The sequence below is a fragment of the Bubalus kerabau genome, chromosome 5 (assembly GCF_029407905.1).
Source record: "Bubalus kerabau isolate K-KA32 ecotype Philippines breed swamp buffalo chromosome 5, PCC_UOA_SB_1v2, whole genome shotgun sequence".
Classification (NCBI taxonomy): domain Eukaryota; kingdom Metazoa; phylum Chordata; class Mammalia; order Artiodactyla; family Bovidae; genus Bubalus; species Bubalus kerabau.
Genome location: NC_073628.1, coordinates 131,032,406 through 131,054,650, shown reverse-complemented (window position 1 = coordinate 131,054,650; position 22,245 = coordinate 131,032,406). Strand labels below are relative to the sequence as shown.

Below are 22,245 nucleotides of genomic sequence, written 5' to 3'. Positions count from 1 at the left end.
TTTTTCCATATACCTTGCTTGTTTTTCTGTTGAGTGTTTTTTTTTTTAATAAATTATAGGAGTTCTTTATGTATTCTGAATAAGAATTCCATTTGTGTATGTTAAGTAAAAAAAGTAATTGAAGAATAATACACAGCTTAATAAGATTTATATAAATTATGAAATGAGGAATATGTTGTACAGGGTTGAATTCACATGCACACACTTACACACGTACACACTCACACTCACATACTGTGGCCTGGAAGGATCTGCATCAACTTGAGTGGAAAAGTAATGCCACTGGGGAGGGTTGAAAGAAATTCAATATAATGTTCTATTTATTTCATTTGTGTATATATGTATACATTTATTTTAAAAAACCTGAAATAATAAAGATCTTCATCCATCTGAAACAGAGATGGTTTCGAGCAAGATCACAGCGTAAGAGGTTTCTTCAGAAATACAGCATCATAAGCATTCAGCGTGAAGCTCGAGAACAAGCAAGCCAGCACAGCAGGGCTGCCTCCGTAATACAGAGAGCTGTCCGCCGTTTCCTCCTCCGTAAAAAGCAGGAAAACTTGAACAAAAGAATTGCTAAAATTCAGGTAACCGAAAATATTATGATTTTGCAATTCATCTACATGATACTTAACATTTTATTTTTTGGCCATACCTCAAGGCTTGCAGGATCTTCGTTCCCCAATCAGGGATTGAACTCAGGCCACAGCATGGAAAGTGCTGAGTCCTAACCACTGGACCGCCCAGGAATTCTACATCTAACATTTTAAAAAGCACAATCGCACTCATTCTAGAAATCTAAGGCTGGCCAAAAGAATCATTCATAAGCACTATGCTACCATAATTTCATTGTTAAGCACTTTATTTTCAAATTCCCTATAGGAAGTTGATGACTGAGAGCTGCAAAAGTATTTTTGCATTTTGAATACAGTTAGCCACCTTTGACCAATGAATGCTACTTTAGCTCATATGCAGGAATATTGTATGTATTTCTTCTGAGAAAAATTTATTTTGCTCTTTATTAGATCCTTAATTGAAGTTCTACTTGTCAAGTGTCTGACTGCTTCATATAATTTTACTGAAAATATTTACTTTGTTTGGAAGAAGATATAGATATAAATTTACAACATCAGGGGTTGCAATCTTCAAGTTACTGGTTTGTCCCTTTAAGGCACTATGGAGAGGATATTCTTGGAGGAAGAAAAATGATAGTACAAAAACTAAAGCCATTCGACAGAGACTTCAGTGTGTTAACAGGGAGATTCGAGAAGAAAACAAGCTCTACCACAGAACAGCAATCGCCCTGCACCATCTCCTGACGTACAAGTACCTTTCCACTGTGCTTGAGGCCCTGAAGCACCTGGGTTAGTTTGTTTCAACAGTATCTTGTAGAAGGCTAGAAATGCATTTTTACCTTAGAGTAGACAAAGAAGGGGCTTCCCAGGTGGCGGTAGTGGTAAAGAGCCTGCCTGCCAGTGCAGGAGATGTAAGAGACATGGGTTTGATCCTTGAGTCGGGAAGATCCCCTGGAGGAGGGCATGGCAACCCACTTCAGTATTCTTGCCTGGAGAATCCCCATGGACAGAGGAGCCTGGCGGGCTACAATCCATGGGGTCACAGAGTCAGACAGGACTGAAGCAACTTAGCACACACGAGTAGTTAAGATGCTGATTTTTGTTGTTGTGAATATATCTCTTTTTTACTTCCTCTTTCAGAGGCAGTTACTAGACTGTCTTCAATTTGCTGCGAGAAGATGGCCCAGAGCGGAGCAATCTCTAAAATATTTATCTTGATCCGAAGCTGTAACCGGAGCGTCCCGTGTATGGAGGTCATCAGATATGCCATGCAGGTCTTGCTTAATGTCGCCAAGGTACTTTCCAGCTCAATTGTGAAGCGTCCCGTGGTCCAGAGCTCTCCTCCAGCAAGTTAGCTCTATGCTTGCTCATCACTAGAGCTGAGATCCCCAAATTACAGTGTGTTTACTGCATGCCAGGGTTTTAGGGGGATATGGTGACTCGTTTAACATAGCTGTACATAGAGACACTGAATGTTTTATGATTTTATTTCTTCTGTTGTAGTATTCATAACGGTGATGGCAAGCATTTATCAAGGACTTGCTAACTACGTGCTAATGCTTCTCATGCATCATTTATTAAGTCCTCATGTTAATCCTCTAAGGTGGCTTGTATCAGGTTGTTGTTTTTCGTTCAGTCATGTCTACTTTGTGACCCCGTGGACTGCTGCCTGCCAGGTTCCCCTGTCCTTCACTGTCTCCCACAGTTTGCTCAAATTCACGTCCCTTGAATTGGTAATGCTGTCTAACCATCTCATCCTCCGTCATCCCCTTCTCCTCCTGCCTTCAGTCTTTCCCAGCATCAGGGTCTTTTCCAGTGAGTTGGCTCATCAAAAATTAGGTGGCCAAAGTATTAGAGCTTCAGCATCAATTCTTCCAATGAATTTTCAGGGTTGATCTCCTTTTGGATTGACTGGTTTGATCTCCTTGCTGACCAAGGAACTCTCAAGAGTCTTCTCCAACACCACAATTTGAAAGCATCAATTCTTCAGCACTCAGCCTTCTTTATGGTCCAACTCTCAGATCTGTACATGACTACTGGAAAAACCATAGCTTTGACTATATGGACCTTTGTTGGCAAAGTGATGTCTCTGCTTTTTAATATGCTATCTAGGTTTGTCATAGCTTTCCTTCCAGGGAGCAAACATCTTTTAATTTCATGGCTGAAGTCACTGTCCCCAATGATTTTGGAGCCCAAGAAAAGAAAATTTATCACTGCTTCCACTTCTTCCCTATTTGTCATGAAGTGATGGGATCAGATGCCACGATCTTCATGTTTTTAATGTTGAGTTTCAAGCCAGCTTTTTCACTCCCTTCTTGTAGTGAAGGAATAATCATTCTTACAGGAGGGAGGGTCCCAGCCTGAGGACCAGTGTGTGGTCAGTGGTGGGGCCAGACGTGGGCTCACGCCCATCCCCCTCCGGAGCTGACCCTCCACACGCTGTGCTGTACCAGAGCAGCAGCACCTCTTCTTCTCATATCCGGCAAAACAGGACGATACCATCGATGTACTCGGGGCTCCCTGGGACACTCTAGGTACAAACGTCAGCCTTTTGGCCTTGGACTGCTCGAGGTAGTCTCCACCAAACTAACACATGCAGAGATGTCGACATGGCAGGTTTATCCTCCTCGCCCTATCCATCAGCTGTAACTTCGAGACTTCCCCTGGGCTTTTTCTCTTTGAGGAGTAGTGGTTGAGACAGAGACTCTGATGCCAGACTGCCTGGGCTTGCATCCCAGCTCTGCTGCTCACTCTGGGTTACTCAGCCTCTCTGTGCTTCCCTTTTTTTAATGTAAACTGAGGGTAGTCATCGTACCTTTCTCATAATGTTATTGTGAGAATTAAATGAATCCGTGCACATAATGTGCTTGATCCACAGATGTGCCAAACAAGTGCTAAGTGTTCATATTGCTTAGTACCAGTAGCATTATCTGTTACCATGCAGATGTCAACATGAATCTAATGATGCAATTCACAATTAAAGCATGAAAGATATATTCTTGGCTAGTGATCATCACATTTATTTATTTTAAAGCAAGCTCACCTTCTTCTCAGGAAGCATGAGTAGGGTAACAAGCAGTAAACCTTATCTTTATGGTTATCTTAACCTATGATTGCCTATCACAGATATGGTATCTTTTTTCTGAGAGGGTCTCACTAAAATGTCCCTGTTTTTTACCTTGTTTTCATTTACATCAAGGTGTGCACTTTCAGAGATTTCAGATTTGATTCATTTTTTGTGGAACTTTAAAGTAGGTTGGGAAGAAAAACATTAAAAGGCACATGTGCGTATAAGATGGATCCAGAAATGACCTCGGAAAGTCATCTCATGAAGTCCTCGCTCTTGATGCACATGGTCCAAAATTTGGCTCTAAGCCTCCTTCTCAGTTGGTGTTTCTAAGAGAATCTGCCCTCATTGTAACTTGTAACCTGGTTCTGTTCTCCTCCAGTATGAGAAGACAACTTCAGCGATTTATGATGTCGAAAACTGTGTAGATACACTGCTGGAGCTTATGCAGATGTACCAGGAAAAGTCTGGTGACAAAGTCGCCGACAAGAGCAGAAGCATTTTCACAAAAACCTGTTGTTTGTTGGCTGTTTTATTAAAGACGACAACTCGAGCTTTGGTGAGTATTCATCAGCTTTTTTTCCTTTGCGGTTATTTTTGCATGTTCTTAAGCCCAAGACTTTTATGCAGAAATTATCATAACTTAAATAGGGTTTTGTGTGTGTTCACACCTGCTTTTGGGGCTGATCTGATTGTTCCTCACGTGTCAGAGGAGCTGAATTCTAGAAGTAGAATTTATTACAGCCCTTGAAGTAGGAAAATGGAACCCACTCCAGCATTCTTGCCTGGAAACTTCCATGGACAGAGGAGCCTGGCGGGCTGCAGTCCATCAGGCCACAAAGAGTCAGACGTGACTGGGTACACACAGGAGCAGCCAGCTTCCATGCACTTGAGGGAAGGAAGAACCGTGCCAACCAGGAAGCAGCATCCTCTCGCTGTGATGTAAAGACGTGTCAGGCGTCCCCTGGTGAGGTCTCTGCGTTACCCTCTCCAGGTGTGCAGGCAGCAGGGCTCACCGTGGGCCGGGATAGGACTGTGACCTTCATCCTGAGAACTGTGGGAAACCACCGAAGGTTTTATAAGCAAAGGAATATGTTCACTTTAAGTTTTAACATCACCTTGGCTGCTGATTGAAGAATGGATTTGGGACAGTGTGTGAGATGTAGGGAGACCATCAAGGAAGGAAGCAAATGTAGGCACTCAGTGGTCTGGGCCAGAGACTGCGCTTGACCTGGGGCTGCTTCTGTGAGAGGTAGGTGGGTAATGCTGTTATCTTTGATAAGGTAAAATTCATGAGACTTGGTAACTATAAATAATAGGTATATTGACTCTAATGTTTGCTTTTTTTATTCAGTATGGAATTAAGTATATCATTTTTGAATATTTACCCTCTTTGTGATTCTTTTAAGTTAGTTTATAGTTTAAACCAGTCTAACTGCTGCACTTGGAGAACATGGCTTTTTATTGTTAAAAACTTGTCATTTACTGCACAGTGTTTGTTAACTGTGATTGATTTTTCTGGCAAAGAAAGGATATGAAGTTTAATCCTAGTTACTGTTTTAATAAACATACATTTTCTTTTTCAGGATGTTCAAAGTAGGTCCAAATTTGTCGACCGTATTTATAGTCTCTACAAACTTACAGCTCATAAGCATAAAGTGAATACTGAAAGAATCCTTTGTAAACAAAAGAAGAATTCTTCTGTGAGCCTTTCCTTTTTTCCAGAAACACCTGTAAGAACCACAATGGTTTCAAGGTGAGCAGTACATGTACCCTGCAGTTCCGTGTCACCAAACGTTCATTTGTTCATTGAGCCAGGGCTTCCCGGGTCGCTCAGTGGTAAAGGATCCTCCTGCCAAGCAGGAGATGCAAGAGATGTGGGTTCAGTCCCTGGGTGGGGAAGATCCCCTGGAGGAGGGAATGGCAAGCCCCTCCAGTATCCTTGCCTGGGAATCCCGTGGACAGAGGAGGCTGGCGGGCTGCAGTGCACAGGGCTGCCGAGAGCCGGACGCTACTGAGCACCACCACCACCTTTTCTACGTATGATGTTTATTTAATAACTTGGTATATTTTAATATGAATTATATTGTAGAACTATTCATATATTAATGAATAGATTCTTCCCCCCACCCCCACCCCCCCTTTTGAGATTTGTTATTCAGTCGCTCAGTCATGTCCAACTCTTTGCAACCCCAAGGACTGCAGCACACCAGACTCCCCTGTCCTTCACTGTCTCCTGGAGTTTGCTCAAACTCATGTCCATTGAGTTGGTGATGCCATCCAACCATCTCATCCTGTCATCCCCTTCTCCAGCCCTCAATCTTTCCCAGCATCAGGACATAGTCAGGGGTTTGTTTTTGGGGGGGCGTTGTTGGGGGGAGTGGGCAGGTAAAACTCCAAACAGTCTACATGCACCTTTTCTAAGATAAAATATTTCAGTCACAACAAGGTTCCCTTGTGCCCCTTTCAGTCAGTTCTCTCACTTGACCCCCGATTCTGGAAACTGCTGACATGATTTCAGAATCTTTAGTTTTGCCTTTTCTGCTTTGTCCCATACATGGCAGCTTCCTGTGACAAACTTTTCTATTTAGCTTCATAAATACACCTTCGTGAGGTTCATCCACATCTTACCTGGCCTAGATTTCAGCTCTCTCTTCACACAGTGCTCGTCCATGACAGGGAAACACCCACTCTGTGTGACCACTCTCCATCCCCCCCACGCCCCCCCACCAATTAATTGATATTTGGAATTTGAACTGAAAAGAGTAAGAAAATGGAATTGTGTATAGTGGTAGGGATTCATGTGAGGAAGATGGATATGATGCTATTTTCTCAGTGAAGGAGATTATAAACATTAACTCAGCAGCAGATGGGGGAGGGTGTGGAGGGGACATTTGAAAAATAAAATAGTCATCTTGGGGAAAGAGAAAGGAAGCAGTTTCTAGGTGGTTTCAATCGCTGACGTACAATCAGCCAGCCTGGTTGTGTAGTTTCTCTTTAGCACTGTTCAGCTTGCAGGAATGGAAACGGCAGATACCTGGATTCAACTGGGAATCCAACTAGAACTTTCCAGCTGAATTCAGTAGGAAAGAGGGACAATAGCGTTAACAGCATTTGCAAAGGAGATTATACTGGGATACCCAAGGCAGCCGGGAGGGAAAGGTGTGCAGCGCTGTGCTGGGGGCGGGCCTGCACTGAGGTCCCGGAGGTGGGCCCCCAGAGGGCGGAGCGTGTGAGCATGGACATGTTAAGTTGAAGGACGCGGATGAATCCCAAGTGGCGGTTGGGCTGGAGGCCGGGCACCTTCTGAGGGTGGTGCCAGTCTACCGTGTGGTCACGTGACAAGGGATGGCGCTGCAGGGAAGGGGCAGAAACGGACAGAAGAGGGGTCATCTCTTTGGCTGCAAGGATTTGGAGTTCTGAGATGGGACAGGAATCCAGCGGAGACCAGGAACCAGGTTTACAGACAAAACCCTGGGGTTTCATGGCTGAATAGCCAGAGCTTCAAAGGAGCCACCATCATCCTTTGGGGAAGATAGGGAGAAACGATCTGAAGTTATGAAAGACAATAACAGGAAGCCTCCCACCTGCGCGAGGGGCCTGGAGGGGGTGATGTGTCCACGAGGGGCTACCTTTCAGTTAAGACAAAGCAGTAGACATGACTCTTTTTTAAGAGAAGAACTCGGGTAATGAAAGGTTTTTGTTCTTCTCACAGACTCAAACCAGACTGGGTTTTGAGAAGAGATAATGTGGAAGAAGTCATGACTCCTCTGCAAGCTATTCAGATGGTGATGGACACGCTCAGCCTTCCTTATTAGAAGAGGCGAGCGTCTCGGCCTGTACAGGAAAAGACACAGTTAAGCTCATCACGCAGATGGAAAGCGTTTTTAGGTTTCTTTGTACAACTTTTAAAAATCTGACTTTGTATTAAAATTAAAAAGATATATGTAATAAATAAACTTTATATTATTTCTTTCTCATTTAATAGCTTTATTCAGGTAACAAACTAATGTCACAACATGATTCCAACACTGTTGTCCACGGCTGTCATCTTAAAATAGTTTGCATTAGTTTGAATATAATCATATTCCTAAAGGGAAAAGAGTAGCTTAGTGTGCCTGTTTTATAGGTAAATTGAGGCATTTGTCCAAAATAAATGTTGAAAAGTTAAGAGTCTGCCAACTCACGTAGAAGTGAGAAGAGGATAAAATAACCCCACAAATGCCATCGACCCCTGCTTCCTGACTGACGACCATCCAGATGGGCAGCTGAGCCCCTCCAGGCACATTGGGCAAATTCAGACCACCTCATCACATGCTAAAAACCCTAGACTCGGAACTGAGTGGGGCTTTTGACCTGGGGAGAGCAAGGTTGTAATAGAAACTCTAGTCCCTGAGCACAGACCTGAAGAAGGTTCATTTACTAAACACAACCTGTTTTTCACGGCTTTTGGGTCACTGCTGCCAACCCTGCACCCGTGGTTCCTGGGCCACAGACACCTACCTCCAGTGGCTGTTTGCAGTCTGATCGGGTCCCAAAGTCTGTCTAGAAATGGGGGCCAGGACAGTTCTTAACTGTTAGAAATTAAACAGTAGTAGCCAGAAATGGAAAGACCATTTAACTACTTGTTGGAATAAGGATTAAACTTAGTCAGAAATTGTCTGAGACCTGGTTAGAATAGATCTGAAGACCATACTGATGTATTGTAGAATATATTGAAAGTAACTGGAGAATTTTTTTTTTTTTGTCTTCCAATAAAGTGTTTTGGGTACTCTTGGTACTGAGAATTTTCCAAACAGTGTGGTTTTTGTTGACTCTCCCAAATGCTTCATTTTTCATGTCACAAAATTTTAGTATAAACAGTTTATTTACTTGGTAAATTATACTGCTAGGATATAGTCAAGCAGCATAAAATGTTATTGGTATTCATTTCTTCTAAGATGATTATGACCAATTACTATTTGCACAAGAACTATTTTTATTAAGTTATACATGAAAGGTGATTTCCAGATAGTACATTTAAAACCTTTTACTGATTAAGAAAATGCTGTCTTTTTGATTACTTTTTAAATTTTTATATTGTCCACCTGTCACTGATTCTCTGTATAAAGAAAGCATTATAAGCTACTATAGTTCTACTTTTAACAAAGGAAGAATTCCAGTGAAAACACTTTACTTATAACTTCTTCACAGGAGGTAAAATCAATGCAGATTAACATTAATTTACAATCTATATTTGAGGGCATGTGTATTTGTGGGTGTGTGTAAAAATTTCCAACCTATGTAAAGAAAGAAGGATATGGTCTAAAAACCTGCTTATTTCAAGAAATGCTTATGGGGGCTACATAAAGTAGTGTTTCTAAAGCTTGCATAGATTATGGACCATTTTTTTTCCCCTCCAATTTTACAGAAGCCTATTTCAGAAACAAAAGAACAGAGTTTTTTTTTTGTTTTTTTTTTTTTTTAATAATCTAATTTTATTTTGATTTGTTTTTGTTTTTTCACCTTTTGACCTCACCATGCAGCATGTGGAACCTTAGTTTCTCTACCAGGGATCGAACCCACACACTGCGCTTCAGAAGCACAGAGTCTGAATCCCTGGAATGCCAAGGAAGTCCCTAGTTTTATTCTATGAATAATACTCCATCATTAATGCAGATAACTTGTATTTGGAATAATGGTTTATTTTGGATTATCTAAAAAAGCAAAATTTGTTCTAAACTTTGCCCTTGCTTTGCCAAGGCATCATTAGTTTCATACCTGCTGAACATTATTTGAAACAGATTCTTCCTTCTATCAATAATTGTGATTGATCTTTATTGTGGTATGTTGGTACATTCAGATCAGATCAGCCGCTCAGTCGTGTCCGACTCTTTGTGACCCCATGAATCTCAGCACGCCAGGCCTCCCTGTCCATCACCAACTCCCAGAGTTCACTCAGACTCACGTCCATCGAGTCAGTGATGCCATCCAGTCATCTCATCCTCTGTCGTCCCCTTCTCCTCCTGCCCCCAATCCCTCCCAGCATCAGAGTCTTTTCCAATGAGTCAATTCTTCGCATGAGGTGGCCAAAGTACTGGAGTTTCAGCTTTAGCATCATTCCTTCCAAAGAAATCCCAGGGCTGATCTCCTTCAGAATGGACTGGTTGGATCTCCTTGCAGTCCAAGGGACTCTCAAGAGTCTTCTCCAACACCGCAGTTTAAAAGCATCAATTCTTCGGCGCTCAGCCTTCCTCACAGTCCAACTCTCACATCCATACATGACCACAGGAAAAACCATAGCCTTGACTAGATGAACCTTTGTTGGCAAAGTAATGTCTCTGCTTTTGAATATGCTATAATTTTGAGCATTACTTTGAGCATTACTTTGCTAGCATGTGAGATGAATGCAATTGTGTGGTAGTTTGAGCATTCCTTGGCATTGCCTTTCTTTGGGATTGGAATGAAAACTGACCTTTGCCAGTCCTGTGGCCACTGCTGAGTTTTCCAGATTTGCTCAGCAGTGGCCACAGGACTGGCAAAGGTCAGTTTTCATTCCAATCCCAAAGAAAGGCAATGCCAAGGAATGCTCAAACTACCACACAATTGCACTCATCTCACACGCTAGCAAAGTAATGCTCAAAATTCTCCAAGCCAGGCTTCGACAGTACATGAACTGTGAACTTCCAGATATTCATGCTGGATTTAGAAAAGGCAGAGGAACCAGAGATCAAATTTCCAACATCCATTGGGTCATCAAAAAAGCAAGAGAGTTCCAGAAAAACATCTACTTTTGCTTTATTGACTACACTAAAGCCTTTGTGTGGATCACAACAAACTGTGGAAAATTCTTAAAAAGATGGGAATACCAGACCACCTCATCTTCCTCCTGAGAAATCTGTATACAGGTCAAGAAGCAATAGTTAGAACTAGACATGGAACAATAGACTGGTTCCAAATTGGGAAAGGAGTATGTCAAGGCTGTATATTGCCACCCTACTTATTTAACTTATATGCAGAGTACATTGTGCAAAATGCCAGGCTGGATGAAGTACAAGCCAGAATCAAGATTGCTGGGAGAAATATCAGTAACCTCAGATAACCAGATGACACCACCCTTAATGGCAGAAAGTGAAGAAGAACTAACGGGCCTCTTAGTGAAAGAGGAGAATGAAAATTTTGGTTTAAAACTCAACATTCAGAAAACTAAGATCATGGCATCAGTCCCATCACTTCATGGGAAATAGATGGGGAAACAATGGAGACAGACTTTATTTTTTTGGTCTTCAAAAATCACTGCAGATGGTGACTGCAGCCTTGAAATTTAAAGATGCTTTCTCCATGGAAGAAAAGTTATGACCAACCTACACAGCATATTAAAAAGCAGAGACGTTACCAAGAAAGGTCTGTCTAGTCAAAGGTATAGTTTTTCCAGTAGTCATGTATTGATGTGAGAGTTGGACCATAAAGAAAGCTGAGCGCCAAAGAACTGATGCTTCTGAACTGTGGTGTTGGAGAAGACTCTTGAGAGTCCCTTGGACTGCAAGGAGATCCAACCAGTCCATCCTAAAGGAGATCAGTCCTGAATATTCATTGGAAGGACTGATGCTGAAGCTCAAACTCCAATACTTTGGCCACCTGATACAAAGAACTGACTCATTGGAAAAGACCCTGATGCTGGGAAAGATTGAAGGCAGGAGGAGAAGGGGACGACAGGATGAGATTGCTGGATGGCATCACCAACTCAATGGACATGAGTTTGAGTAAACTCCTGGAGTTGGTGATGGACAGGGAAGCCTGGCATGCTGCAGTCTCCATGGGGTTGCAAGGAGTAGGACATGACTGAGCAACTGAACTGTACTGAACTGAACATCTATATTTATTTTAGCAATATTTAAAGATATAGGTTACTCATGTTGTTAACTCATGTTACTCATGTTGTCTCCCTCTACTGTTACTGTCTCTGAGGCTCTCTCTGTTTCATGGCCACTGTCCTACTAGCCCTCTCAATGCCACGTGTGTCCTCTGCTCTAAAATAGGTGATGACCTCCTGGACAGGCAGAAGCCCTCTGCTTCCCTCACATGCAGGCGGCTTTCGAGTAAAACTCCCCCGATTCGTAGCCTTGCTGTCAGCATGCAGATGTTCTCTCTTCAACAACCTCCAGGAGTGTGTCTGGCCACGTTCCTCTGACTATTTGTATGCCACATGATTTTGTCTTGTATCCTAGACTCACTGAATGTTGTACTGTGGAGACTGGATTGTCTTGTATCCCTCCCTCCCTCCAAAAAATGTTTTTAACAACTTGGTTGGCTCAAGCTGAACATTGATATTGCAACAGCAGCTCAAATCTTATTTCAATTATTTTTTATCCTTATCTGAGTTACTTTGAGTTTGCCCAATACATAGATATTCAAGAGTCATTTGGAGGGGCTTCCCTCATGGCTCAGTGGTAAAGAATCCACCTGCCAATGCAAGAAACACAAGTTAGGTTCCCGATCAGAGAGAATCCCACATGCCTCAGAGCAGCTAAGCCCAGGTACCACAACTACTGAGCCTGTGCTCTAAAGCCCAGGAGCTGCAGCTCCTGAAGCCTGCATGCTCCTGAAGCCTGCATGCTCCAGATTCTGTGATCCACAACAAGGAGCCCAAGAACTGCAACGAAGGTAGCTCCCACTTTGCACAACTAGAGAAAGGCCATGCGGCAAGGAAGACCCAGCACAGCCCAAAAAACCCCCAAGAATCACTTGGAGGTTTACAGAGAAATCACACACAAAAGTCGGGGCCCTCTTTTTGCACTCTCTAGTCATTTCCCCATTGCCCCTTTCTCAGTGGACATTACTGCCCTGACTCGCCTCACTGGTACCTGTGGCTAGAATGTCGGTGGGCTTCTTCTTTAAACCCAAGGTTTCACTCCATTGCAAAGTGCCGAGTGCTAAGTTCTCTCAGGCCGTAGCCTGTAAAAATGGTCTACTACCTGAGATAACTGACTTCCTTGCCTTCTTTCAACTGAATTATCCCATCCAGAAATGGTCTGCTGTTTCCATTCTGCTGCCTGGCTTCTTGGTTTTCATTGGGGGTGAGTTTGGATTCTGTTTAGAGTTGCTCTCTTAGAAGTTTACTTGTGCATATTCGAAGCCGAAGTTGAAGAAGTGTTTTATCATCTGTTTTATTCCCCTTCCAAAACACCTTTTATTTTCATTTTTTTAAAAATTAATAAAGGACATTCAAGATGAAAACTTAGAATGTAAAGTTGTGAATGATGTCATCTTCCCCCCAGAGAATTTATTTCTGTTCCCAACTGACAGCTAGCCTAGAAACACCAGCTACTGCACATCACCTTTATCCAGTTTGGATTGAGATGGTGTTGAGGTGGATTTGGGTCCCTAGACAGTCTGTATCTGCTTCTCCCATACTCTCATTTTGCAAGGCCCTAGAGCTTTCTATTCTCTTGCAGGCTCCACAAACCACTGTTAGGTTTCTAACAGACCCCAGGGTCTGTCGAGAGCTACGCATGTCATCTTAGTCTTTTCAGCATCAGTCCCGAATCAAGGATTGCTATGAGAGGAGAAAGAATGAAAGTGAAGTCATTCAGTCGTGTCTGACTCTTTGCAACCCCATGGACTGTAGCCTGCCAGCCTCCTCCGGCCATAGGATTCTCCAGCCAAGAATACTGGAGTGTGTTGCCATTTCCTTCTCCAGGGGATCTTCCTGGCCCAGGAACCAAAGCCAGGTCTCCTGCATTGCAGGCAGACTCTACCATCTGAGCCACCAGGGAAGCCCTATGAGAAGTGCCTCCTACATGCTGGGATGAAATCTCTGTGCTTCCCTTCTCTTAAATCTTGGCCTGAAATTCTTCAGTGTCTTAGTACTGCACTACTGCCTTCCAATAGCTTGACAAACATTTTATTAAATATTTATAGTTGCTATCAATGTCCAACGCTTTGGTTCAGATAGGAAAGAATCCACCTGCCAATGTAGGAGACCTGTGTCCGATCCCTGGGTTGGGAAGATCCCCTGGAGGAGGGAATGGCCACCCACTCCAGTATTCTTGCCTGGAGAATCCCATGGACAGAGGAGCCTTGTGGGCTACAGTCCATGGGGTCACAAAGAGTCAGACACGACTTAGTGACCGACACACACGTGGTTGCTATCAGTAAGAGGATTGAGCTAAAACAACCCAATCCACCTGTGATGCAGGAATTTCCATTCTTCTGACTTTCAAATATGTTCAAAATGTTGAATATGATGTGGCTTGTCATGATGTCAGCAACTTCGTCTGATTTGGTTCAGCTAAAGTATAAAAAGGTAAACTCATACATGAATTTTTATAGCTGGATAACCTGATAGAGCAGATAGAGTAAAATGTTAAAAACTGCTGAATTTTGACATTTCAACAGTGGTTGAATCAAAGAGTTTGATCGACTGGTCTGTGTGCATACTTGTCTTGAAATAAAAGCTGGTGAGAAAGCGTGTGAGGAGCATTTGAATAGGCTTTCCCATCCTCCCGTCCTTTAGAACTTAGCGTGGATAAATGCATGCATGGAAACTGATTGTCCCATTCAAATGCTAATACAGTGTATTTTCTTAATAGAAGGGGGAAAGCATGACTGCACACCATCCGAATTCAAGCTCAGTGCTAGCATCTTGTCAGCAATTCTGTCTTTTGTGGTGATACAATATAAAACCCACGACATCATATATTAGACCTTTTGGTCAAAACATTTGCCGTCAATTGAACACAGTAATGAAAACTCTGAGCTTGGGCCAAAGTGAGGTTGGCCTTTCCTCCCCCAGGTCCTTGGGAGCTGAGCGTATGGAGGTGAAGGGCCCGGCCAGCCTTCCCTCCGTCACCCCAAGCTCTTGCCACACTCGGCTCCATCCAAGTCAAAAACTGGGACCTGGGCCCCTCTGGGAAACACAAAGAAGAAAAGGAGAGGAGATACTTTTGTGGATAATTACTTCAACAGCACTGTGGGACCTGTTTCGTTTTGCATTTCAAAACCTTGCTGGCTCTCTTTTTTGGGGCTGGGTAATATTCCATTGCCTCTTGATGAAAGTGAAAGTGGAGAGTGAAAAAGTTGGCTTAAAGCTCAACATTCAGAAAACGAAGATCGTGGCATCCGGTCTCATCACTTCATGGGAAACAGATGGGGAAACAGTGTCAGACTTTATTTTTTTGGGCTCCAAAATCACTGCAGATGGTGACTGCAGCCATGAAATTAAAAGATGCTTACTCCTTGGAAGGAAAGTTATGACCAACCTAGATAGCATATTCAAAAGCAGAGACATTACTTTGCCAACAAAGGTCCGTCTAGTCAAGGCTATGGTTTTTCCTGTGGTCATGTATGGATGTGAGAGTTGGACTGTGAAGAAGGCTGAGTGCCGAAGAATTGATGCTTTTGAACTGTGGTGTTGGAGAAGACTCTTGAGAGTCCCTTGGACTGCAAGGAGATCCAAGCAGTCCATTCTGAAGGAGATCAGCCCTGGGATTTCTTTGGAAGGAATGATGCTGAAGCTGAAACTCCAGTACTTTGGCTACCTCATGTGAAGAGTTGACTCACTAGAAAAGACTCTGATGCTGGGAGGGATTGGGGTCAGGAGGAGAAGGGGACGACAGAGGATGAGATGGCTGGAGGGCATCACTGACTCGATGGACGTGAGTCTGAGTGAACTCTGGGAGTTGGTGATGGACAGGGAGGCCTGGAGTGCTGCGATTCATGGTGTCGCAAAGAGTCGGACACGACTGAGCGACTGAACTGAACTGAACTGAGTATTCCATTGTGTACACATATATGTACCACATTTTTATCCACCCTTCTGTTGGTGGACTTTTAGATTGCGTTCATGTCTTAGCCATTGTAAAAAGCACTGCAATGGACATTAGGGTGCATGTGCCCTTTTAGATGGTGTTTTTCTCTGGATATATGTCCAGGAGTGGAATTGCTGAATCATGTGGTAGTTCTACTTTTCGTTTTTTAAGGAACCTCCGTACTGTTTTCCATAGTGGCTGCACAGATTTACATTCCCACTAACAGTGTAGGAAGGTTCCCTTCTCTCCACACCATCTCCAGAATTTATTGTTGGAAGATTTTTTGATGATGGCCATTCTGACCACTGTGAGGTGAGACCTCATTGTAGTTTTGCTTTGTGTGTCTCTATTAATTAGTGATGTTGAGCATCTTTTCATGTGCTTTTTGGCCATCTGTATGTCTTCTTTGGGAGAAGGCAATGGCACCCCACTCCAGTACTCTTGCCTGGAAAATCCCATGGACAGAGGAGCCTGGTAGGCTGCAGTCCATGGGGTCACTAAGAGTCAGACAGGACTGAGCGACCTCACTTTCACTTTGCACTTTCATGCATTGGAGAAGAAAATGGCAACCCACTCCAGTGTTCTTGCCTGGAGAATCCCAGGGATGGGGGAGCCTGGTGGGCTGCCGTCCATGGGGTTGCACAGAGTCAGACACGACTGAAGCAACTTAGCAGCAGCAGCAGCAGCAGCATGTCTTCTTTGGAGAAAGGTCTATTTAGATCTTCCACCCTTTATTTATTTTTTTTTGATTGGGTTGTTTTGTTTTTTATATTGAGCTTGCAGCAACATGGGTGGAGCCAGGCATTGTTGAAGTGAGTGAAGTCAGAGGAAGACAAATATTATATGATATTGTTTATGGATGGAATCTAAAAAGAAAATGGTACAAATGAACTTATTTTCAAAACAAATGGAGTCACAGATGTAGAAAGCAAACTATGGTTACAAGGGAGAAGGGAGAAATTGGGAGACTGGGATTAACATACACACACTGTGGAAGTGTATTAGTTGCTCAGTCATGTCTGACTCTTTGCAACCCTGTGGACTATAGCCTGCCAGGCTCCTCTGTCCATGGGATTCTCCAGGCAAGAATACTGGAGTGGGTTGCCATGCCCTCCTCCAGGGGGTCTTCCCAACCCAGGGATAGAATCTGGGTCTCCTCCATTGCAGGCAGATTCTTTACCATCTGAGTCACCAGGGAACATATACACACTACTATATATAAAATAGAGAACTAATAAGGACCTACTATGCAGCACAGGGAGCTCTACTCAATCCTCCAATGACCTGTATGGGACAAGAATCTAAAGCAGAGCGGGTGTATGTGTGTGTACAACCGAGTCACTTTACTGCACACCTGAAACTAACTCAACATTGTAAATGAGCGATACTCCAATAAAAATCAAGAAAGAACACACATCTTGATGGCTGTCCTTTTCTTAACTAGAGTGGCTACAGGTGGACCTTTCGGGTGAGTACTATAAAAAGCTGGCTTCAAGCCAGTTTCTCTCTCCTTCATGGCCTCTGACTTTTCCTCTGCCAGTTTCTCTTTACCTCCTCAACTTCTCTCAGTCATGAATCAGACATAGTGTGTAAAAAATAAATATCATGGCCTCCAAATAGTCTCTCTGAAGCCCTTCTGACTAGATTGGAAGGAATTGGGAATGAAATTCTACTCACCTGCCCAAGAAAGGTGGCTGTGACTCCCAGCACCTGACGATCACCTGTCAAAGGCTTTCTCCTATTTCCAGTCTTACTCCTGTTCTGTTTTGATTTTGGCTCCTTTGCCTCGTGGAAGAGAATAGTGAGCTACGCACCGCAAACCCTACCAGCAAGCACTGCATGGCTGCTGACCACGCACCTTGCTTTGGAATATGCGCCACAAAAGTTTAAGAAAGAAAGAAATTCTGAGAAACGGAGAGAGAACATCCAAGTTTAAAATCCTGTTTCCTACGCTCTGAATAAAACATTTTTATGTGTATTTTGTTATTCTCAAAATTCTAATAGTCCCAGTTCAAGATTTCCCCCTCAATACTGAGGAGGAGAAATAAAACTTCTATTAATACCTGCTTCCTCCTAACCTAGAGGTCAGCTGTTTTAACAGCAAGAGTGATTTACAAGTTCTTATTTTTTTTAATTCAAGACTACCAATCTTTGAGTTAGTATAAATTCCTCAGATTTTGATACTGTCTTAGTTTTTTGTTTTTTACATTCCCTGTGTTTCTCATTGATTTAAAATTGTTGACCACTATTTTTGAAAATACCTTTATTGAGGTATAGTTCACATACCATACAATCAGCCCATTTAAAACGTACAATTGAGTGCTTCCTGGCGTAATCACAGAGCCGTGCAATCATCACCATAATCAGTTGTAGAACACTCATCACCCTTAGCTTTCAGGCATCAGCCCCTCCCCAATTCTAACCCTAGAAGATCACGAGTCTCCCTTGTGTCTCTCTACATTTGTCTACTCTGGACATGCCATATAGATGAAGCCACATAATATGTAGTCTTCTGTGACACGCTTTTGACACTTAGCATGTTTCTGAGATTCATTCATGTTATGACATGTAATAATACTTCATAATATTTCATTGTTTCATTGTAAATTTTGTTTAGCTCTTGTGTATATTAATGAGCACCTGGGTTGTTTTTCAGTTCAGTTCAGTCACTCAGTCGTGTCCGACTCTTTGCAACCCCATGGACTGCAGCATGCCAGGCTTCCCTGTCCATCACCAACTCCCGGAGCTTGCTCAAACTCATGTGCATCGAGTCAGTGATGCCATCCAACCATCTCATCCTGTTGCCCCTTTCTTCTCCCACCTTCAACCTTTCCCAGCATCAGGGTCTTTTCAAATGAGTCAGTTCTTCACATCAGGTGGTCAAAGTATTGGAGTTTGAGCTTCAGCATCAGTCCTTCCAATGAATATTCAGGACTGATTTCCTGAATTAGTTTAATTATTAATAATTAAACTAATTATTAGAATAAATTAGTTTATACATTAGTTTAAACATACTAATGGAAAAACCTATTAGTATGTTTATACACTAAACATACTAATGCTTGCTACAAACATAGGGGTGACAGTGTTTGTGTTTTTATGAAATTATAATAATGTAAGAAAAGAGATTATCCTAACAACACCACTTCCTCTGAAATAAAGTTGACTCAGAAAGCCTTGAAGCTGTAAATTTCAGACAATGAGAAGAGGGTGTGTGGAACTAAGCGCTGAAGGCGGGCATGTTTCTGCATGTGTTACAGGAGAGGGGGACTCAGGACTGGGATACGCATGGTCCTGCTATGAAAGAAGCCTTGGGTACTCAGCTTACAAATTTAAGAACCTCTGAAAATCCAGAGTTCTAATTAAAACTGTGATAAACCATCCCTGAAAGTATAAAGAAAATAACTGTAGCAGTGACTACATAACAAATACTAACAGCCTACCTGTAAGATTACTTTTAAGGCTACATCCAGGGAAGTTGTGCTTGTTTCATTCACATGTGGGGTATTCAAATTTCCCTTCCTGACAGAGGACTCGAAATGATTGTATGGGTGTTCTCTCTTTATGTGAATGTTTACACTCAAATTCAATGAAATCCCCTGTTTTAGCATATCTTTTTGGGGGGTTTCTCCATTTTAACTGTATGTTATTTTTGTTCATTCTGTCTTCAGATATGATACATGCATCTGAAAGAAAAAATAATAAGGTAATTAATAATATATATTTCCTTATCCAAGAACAGTGAAATTGCATTTAAGAAAATCTGGAACTAAATAAAATTATAAAAGAATATTAAAAGTTAATATTCAGTTATACTAGATGTAGTTCTTAGCATTTTGTATGTATCATTTATAAATGCTGGGCATTATCTCTCCATGCTACCCATGAGGAGATGGAAGCTCAGAGAAGCAGAATAAATTTTCCAAATTCACATAATTTAGTGTTTTGAGCCAGAATATGGAAGCCAGGCTTCCCTGTCCTTCACTATCTCCTGGAATTTGCTCAACCTCATGTCCATTGAGTCAGTGATGTCATCCAACCATCTCAACCTCTGTCTCCCCCTTCTCTTGCCCTCAATCTTTTCCAGCATTGGGATCTTTTCCAGTGAGTCAACTCTTCGCATCAGGTGGCCAAAGTATTGGAGCTTCAACTTCAGCATCAGTCCTTCCAATGAATATTCAGGACTGATTTCCTTTAGGATTGACTGGTTGGATCTCCTTGCAGTCCAGGGACTCTCAGGAGTTTTCTCCATCACCACATTTCAAGAGCATCAATTCTTTGGCTCTCAGCCTTCTTTATAATCCAACTCTCACATCCGTATATAACTATGGAAAAACCATAGCTTTGACTAGATGGACCTTTGTCAATAAAGTGATGTATGAATCCTAACACCACCAGATACTCACCAAGCGGCTTAAATCAAATACTAAGGTGTTCTGTGCCTCGTTTCTTCATTCATTGGCACAGGTTGTTAATAAAACAAATCTCATAAGACTACTGATAGAAATTATGTAGATTCCATTTCTTATTGTGCTAGACAATGTGGCTGTGAATATCCTTGTACAGATTCTTTTACACTTGCAAGAGTGCGTATATAGATTAGTCTTCCAGAAATAAAGTAGTGAGGTCAAAGGATGCATGTTTTTAAAATCTGAAGTTTATTCCCAAACTGCCCTTCAAAGAGTTTGCCCCACTTTATAATTTCATTAAGAGAGTCAGAGAGACTTCCCTGATGGTTGAATGGTTGACTGCACACTTTCACTGCAGGGGCACGGGTTTGATCCCTGGTTGGGGGACTAAGATCCCACATTCCCCAGAGCAAATAATCTGGCGTACCACAACTACTGAGCCAGAGTACCACAACTAGAGAACTCGTGCCAACTAGGACCTGCAGCCAAATACACATTTAAAAAAGAAGAAGATATAGTGCAGATTTGGGAGGCGACTTGCTAACCTTGCCAGTTTTTCTACTTTCCCTGCTAGAACTCCCAGCCACGTGGGAGTAAAAATCCACGTTAGCACTGGTCTGCAAAGAGTTCTTCCAGGAAAAACCATCAGGTTTACAAGTAGAATTTTGCATACTGATAAAGAACAACTCCCAGACCATAATTTCACAAATGGTCTCCTGAAAAAAATCCTCAGATGTTGGTAACATGACAATATTTTGTGGTGTAAGAATATGTCCTGTGGTTAAATGACTTGGGATATTCATGGAGTTTTGTAATGCACTGTGTATTTTGGGTCTCTTTAAAGTGCATTTATATTATTGTTTTTTTTTAAAAATGTATTTATTTTTGGCTGTGCTGGGTCTTGTTGCTGCATAGGCTTGTCTCTAGTTGCAGAGAGTAGCGGGGGCTGCTCTCCCGTTGCATTGCACGGGCTTCTCATCGCAGTGACTTCTCTTGCTGAAGAGCAGGGGCTCTAGGTGCACAGGCTCAGAAGTTGCAGCCTAGGGGCTTTAGTTGTTCCTCAGCATGTGGAATCTCCCCGGATCAGGGATCGAACTCATGTCCCCTGCATCGGCAGGCAGATTCTTATCCACTGTACCACCAGGGAAGTCCTGATTTATCATTTTTAAAGAAACTTTTTTCCCACTCTGCTTTAAAGCAGATTAAAAAAAAATGTTCAGTTATATACCTACACTTGTTAACAAGTTTTTGGCTGAATGAATTTAAGTAAAAATTATCCTACAAAATTAGTCCATGAAAATTCTATAAACATCAAGTTTCAGACTCCAGGAAAATATGAAGAACTCACCAATGCATGTGGGTGGTTCTGACCACCGTCCATTTCTGCACGTCACAGTCAGATTTCCCCGGAGCTCATAGAAAGACTGGCAGCGGTACTGGACCATCGACCCTGGAGAGTATGCTGATAAGGGGAAGGAGGTGATGTCTCCATTGTCAATAGGCGGAGGGGGCCCACAGTATTGTGCAGTCTCTGGAAGATGACATGCAAGTGTTAAAAAAAGAGTCAGTATTGCAGTATAAATGGAATAATGCGAAGTTCCATATTTCATATCTTCAATATCTTATTTACATGATGTCCGAGAGTCCAAATAGCTCATTATAAAATTTCTATCATGCAACCTGATAACTAGAACTATAATGCTTTCTTTCACCCTAAAATAAGACACACACAAAATAAGTATTAAGCATATATCAGGGCATGCTTGTGTGGTCAGTCTCTACAGCCGTGTCTGACAGTTTGCAACCCAATGGACCATAGCCCACCAGGCTCTGTCCATGGGATTCTCCAGGCAAGAATACTGGAGTGGGTTGCCATGCCTTCCTCCAGGGGATCTTCCCGACCCAGGAACCGAGCCCATATCTCCTGCATTGCAGGTGGATTCTTTACTGCTGAGCCATCGGGAAGTCCATATATAAGGTTATATAAGTATTAAAAACTGTTTTTATTTAAAGCCTGATGGACTGGTGAGTAAATCTCTGGTCTATTTCACCTTTCCCCATAAAAACGTTTAATTACAGAGGGAAGGTAAAAATAAGAAACTCCCTTCCCATTTTTATTCTCTGGGGCAACTGTTACTGTTATGTAAACATCATGTAGCTATCAGTTATGGTCATGAACTTTTAATTTTACTGAAATGACTTGTAGACACACTCTTCTGCATTTACTTTTTTAACTCCAAATAATAGCGTGAGCCTCTTTCTCTGTCCATCATGTTTCAACTTCATGTTAAGATTGGCTGGAATAAGTTCCATGGTACTGACTGATCTCCCTACATGGTCACAAAAGCTACAGATACAGAGTGACCGAATCAGACATCTGATTGCAAGTAATTTCTTCTCTCTCC

The 22,245-nt window shown here is 42.3% G+C and overlaps 2 protein-coding genes across 4 annotated transcripts in view; one reads left to right on the top strand and one right to left on the bottom strand.

The window, feature by feature from the left end:
* The window catches only part of ASPM (assembly factor for spindle microtubules), a 61,099-nt gene extending 53,477 nt beyond the window's left edge, over positions 1–7,622 (top strand). Inside the window, exons 23-28 of the mRNA XM_055583134.1 lie at positions 399–587; positions 1,172–1,364; positions 1,716–1,870; positions 4,025–4,201; positions 5,229–5,398; positions 7,358–7,622. Of these exons, the coding sequence (XP_055439109.1) occupies positions 399–587; positions 1,172–1,364; positions 1,716–1,870; positions 4,025–4,201; positions 5,229–5,398; positions 7,358–7,460 (987 nt within the window). The 3' untranslated portion in view covers positions 7,461–7,622. The remainder of the gene's footprint in view (positions 1–398; positions 588–1,171; positions 1,365–1,715; positions 1,871–4,024; positions 4,202–5,228; positions 5,399–7,357) is intronic.
* An 11,116-nt stretch (positions 7,623–18,738) lies between these two features.
* LOC129654100 (complement factor H-related protein 5-like) overlaps positions 18,739–22,245 on the bottom strand; it is a 34,473-nt gene continuing 30,966 nt past the window's right edge. For all 3 annotated transcript variants that reach the window (XM_055583679.1, XM_055583680.1, XM_055583681.1), the window contains 2 exons: positions 21,189–21,371; positions 18,739–19,117 (listed from right to left, as the gene is read on the bottom strand). In XM_055583679.1, coding sequence (XP_055439654.1) covers positions 18,921–19,117; positions 21,189–21,371 — 380 coding nt within the window. In that variant the 3' untranslated portion in view covers positions 18,739–18,920. The remainder of the gene's footprint in view (positions 19,118–21,188; positions 21,372–22,245) is intronic.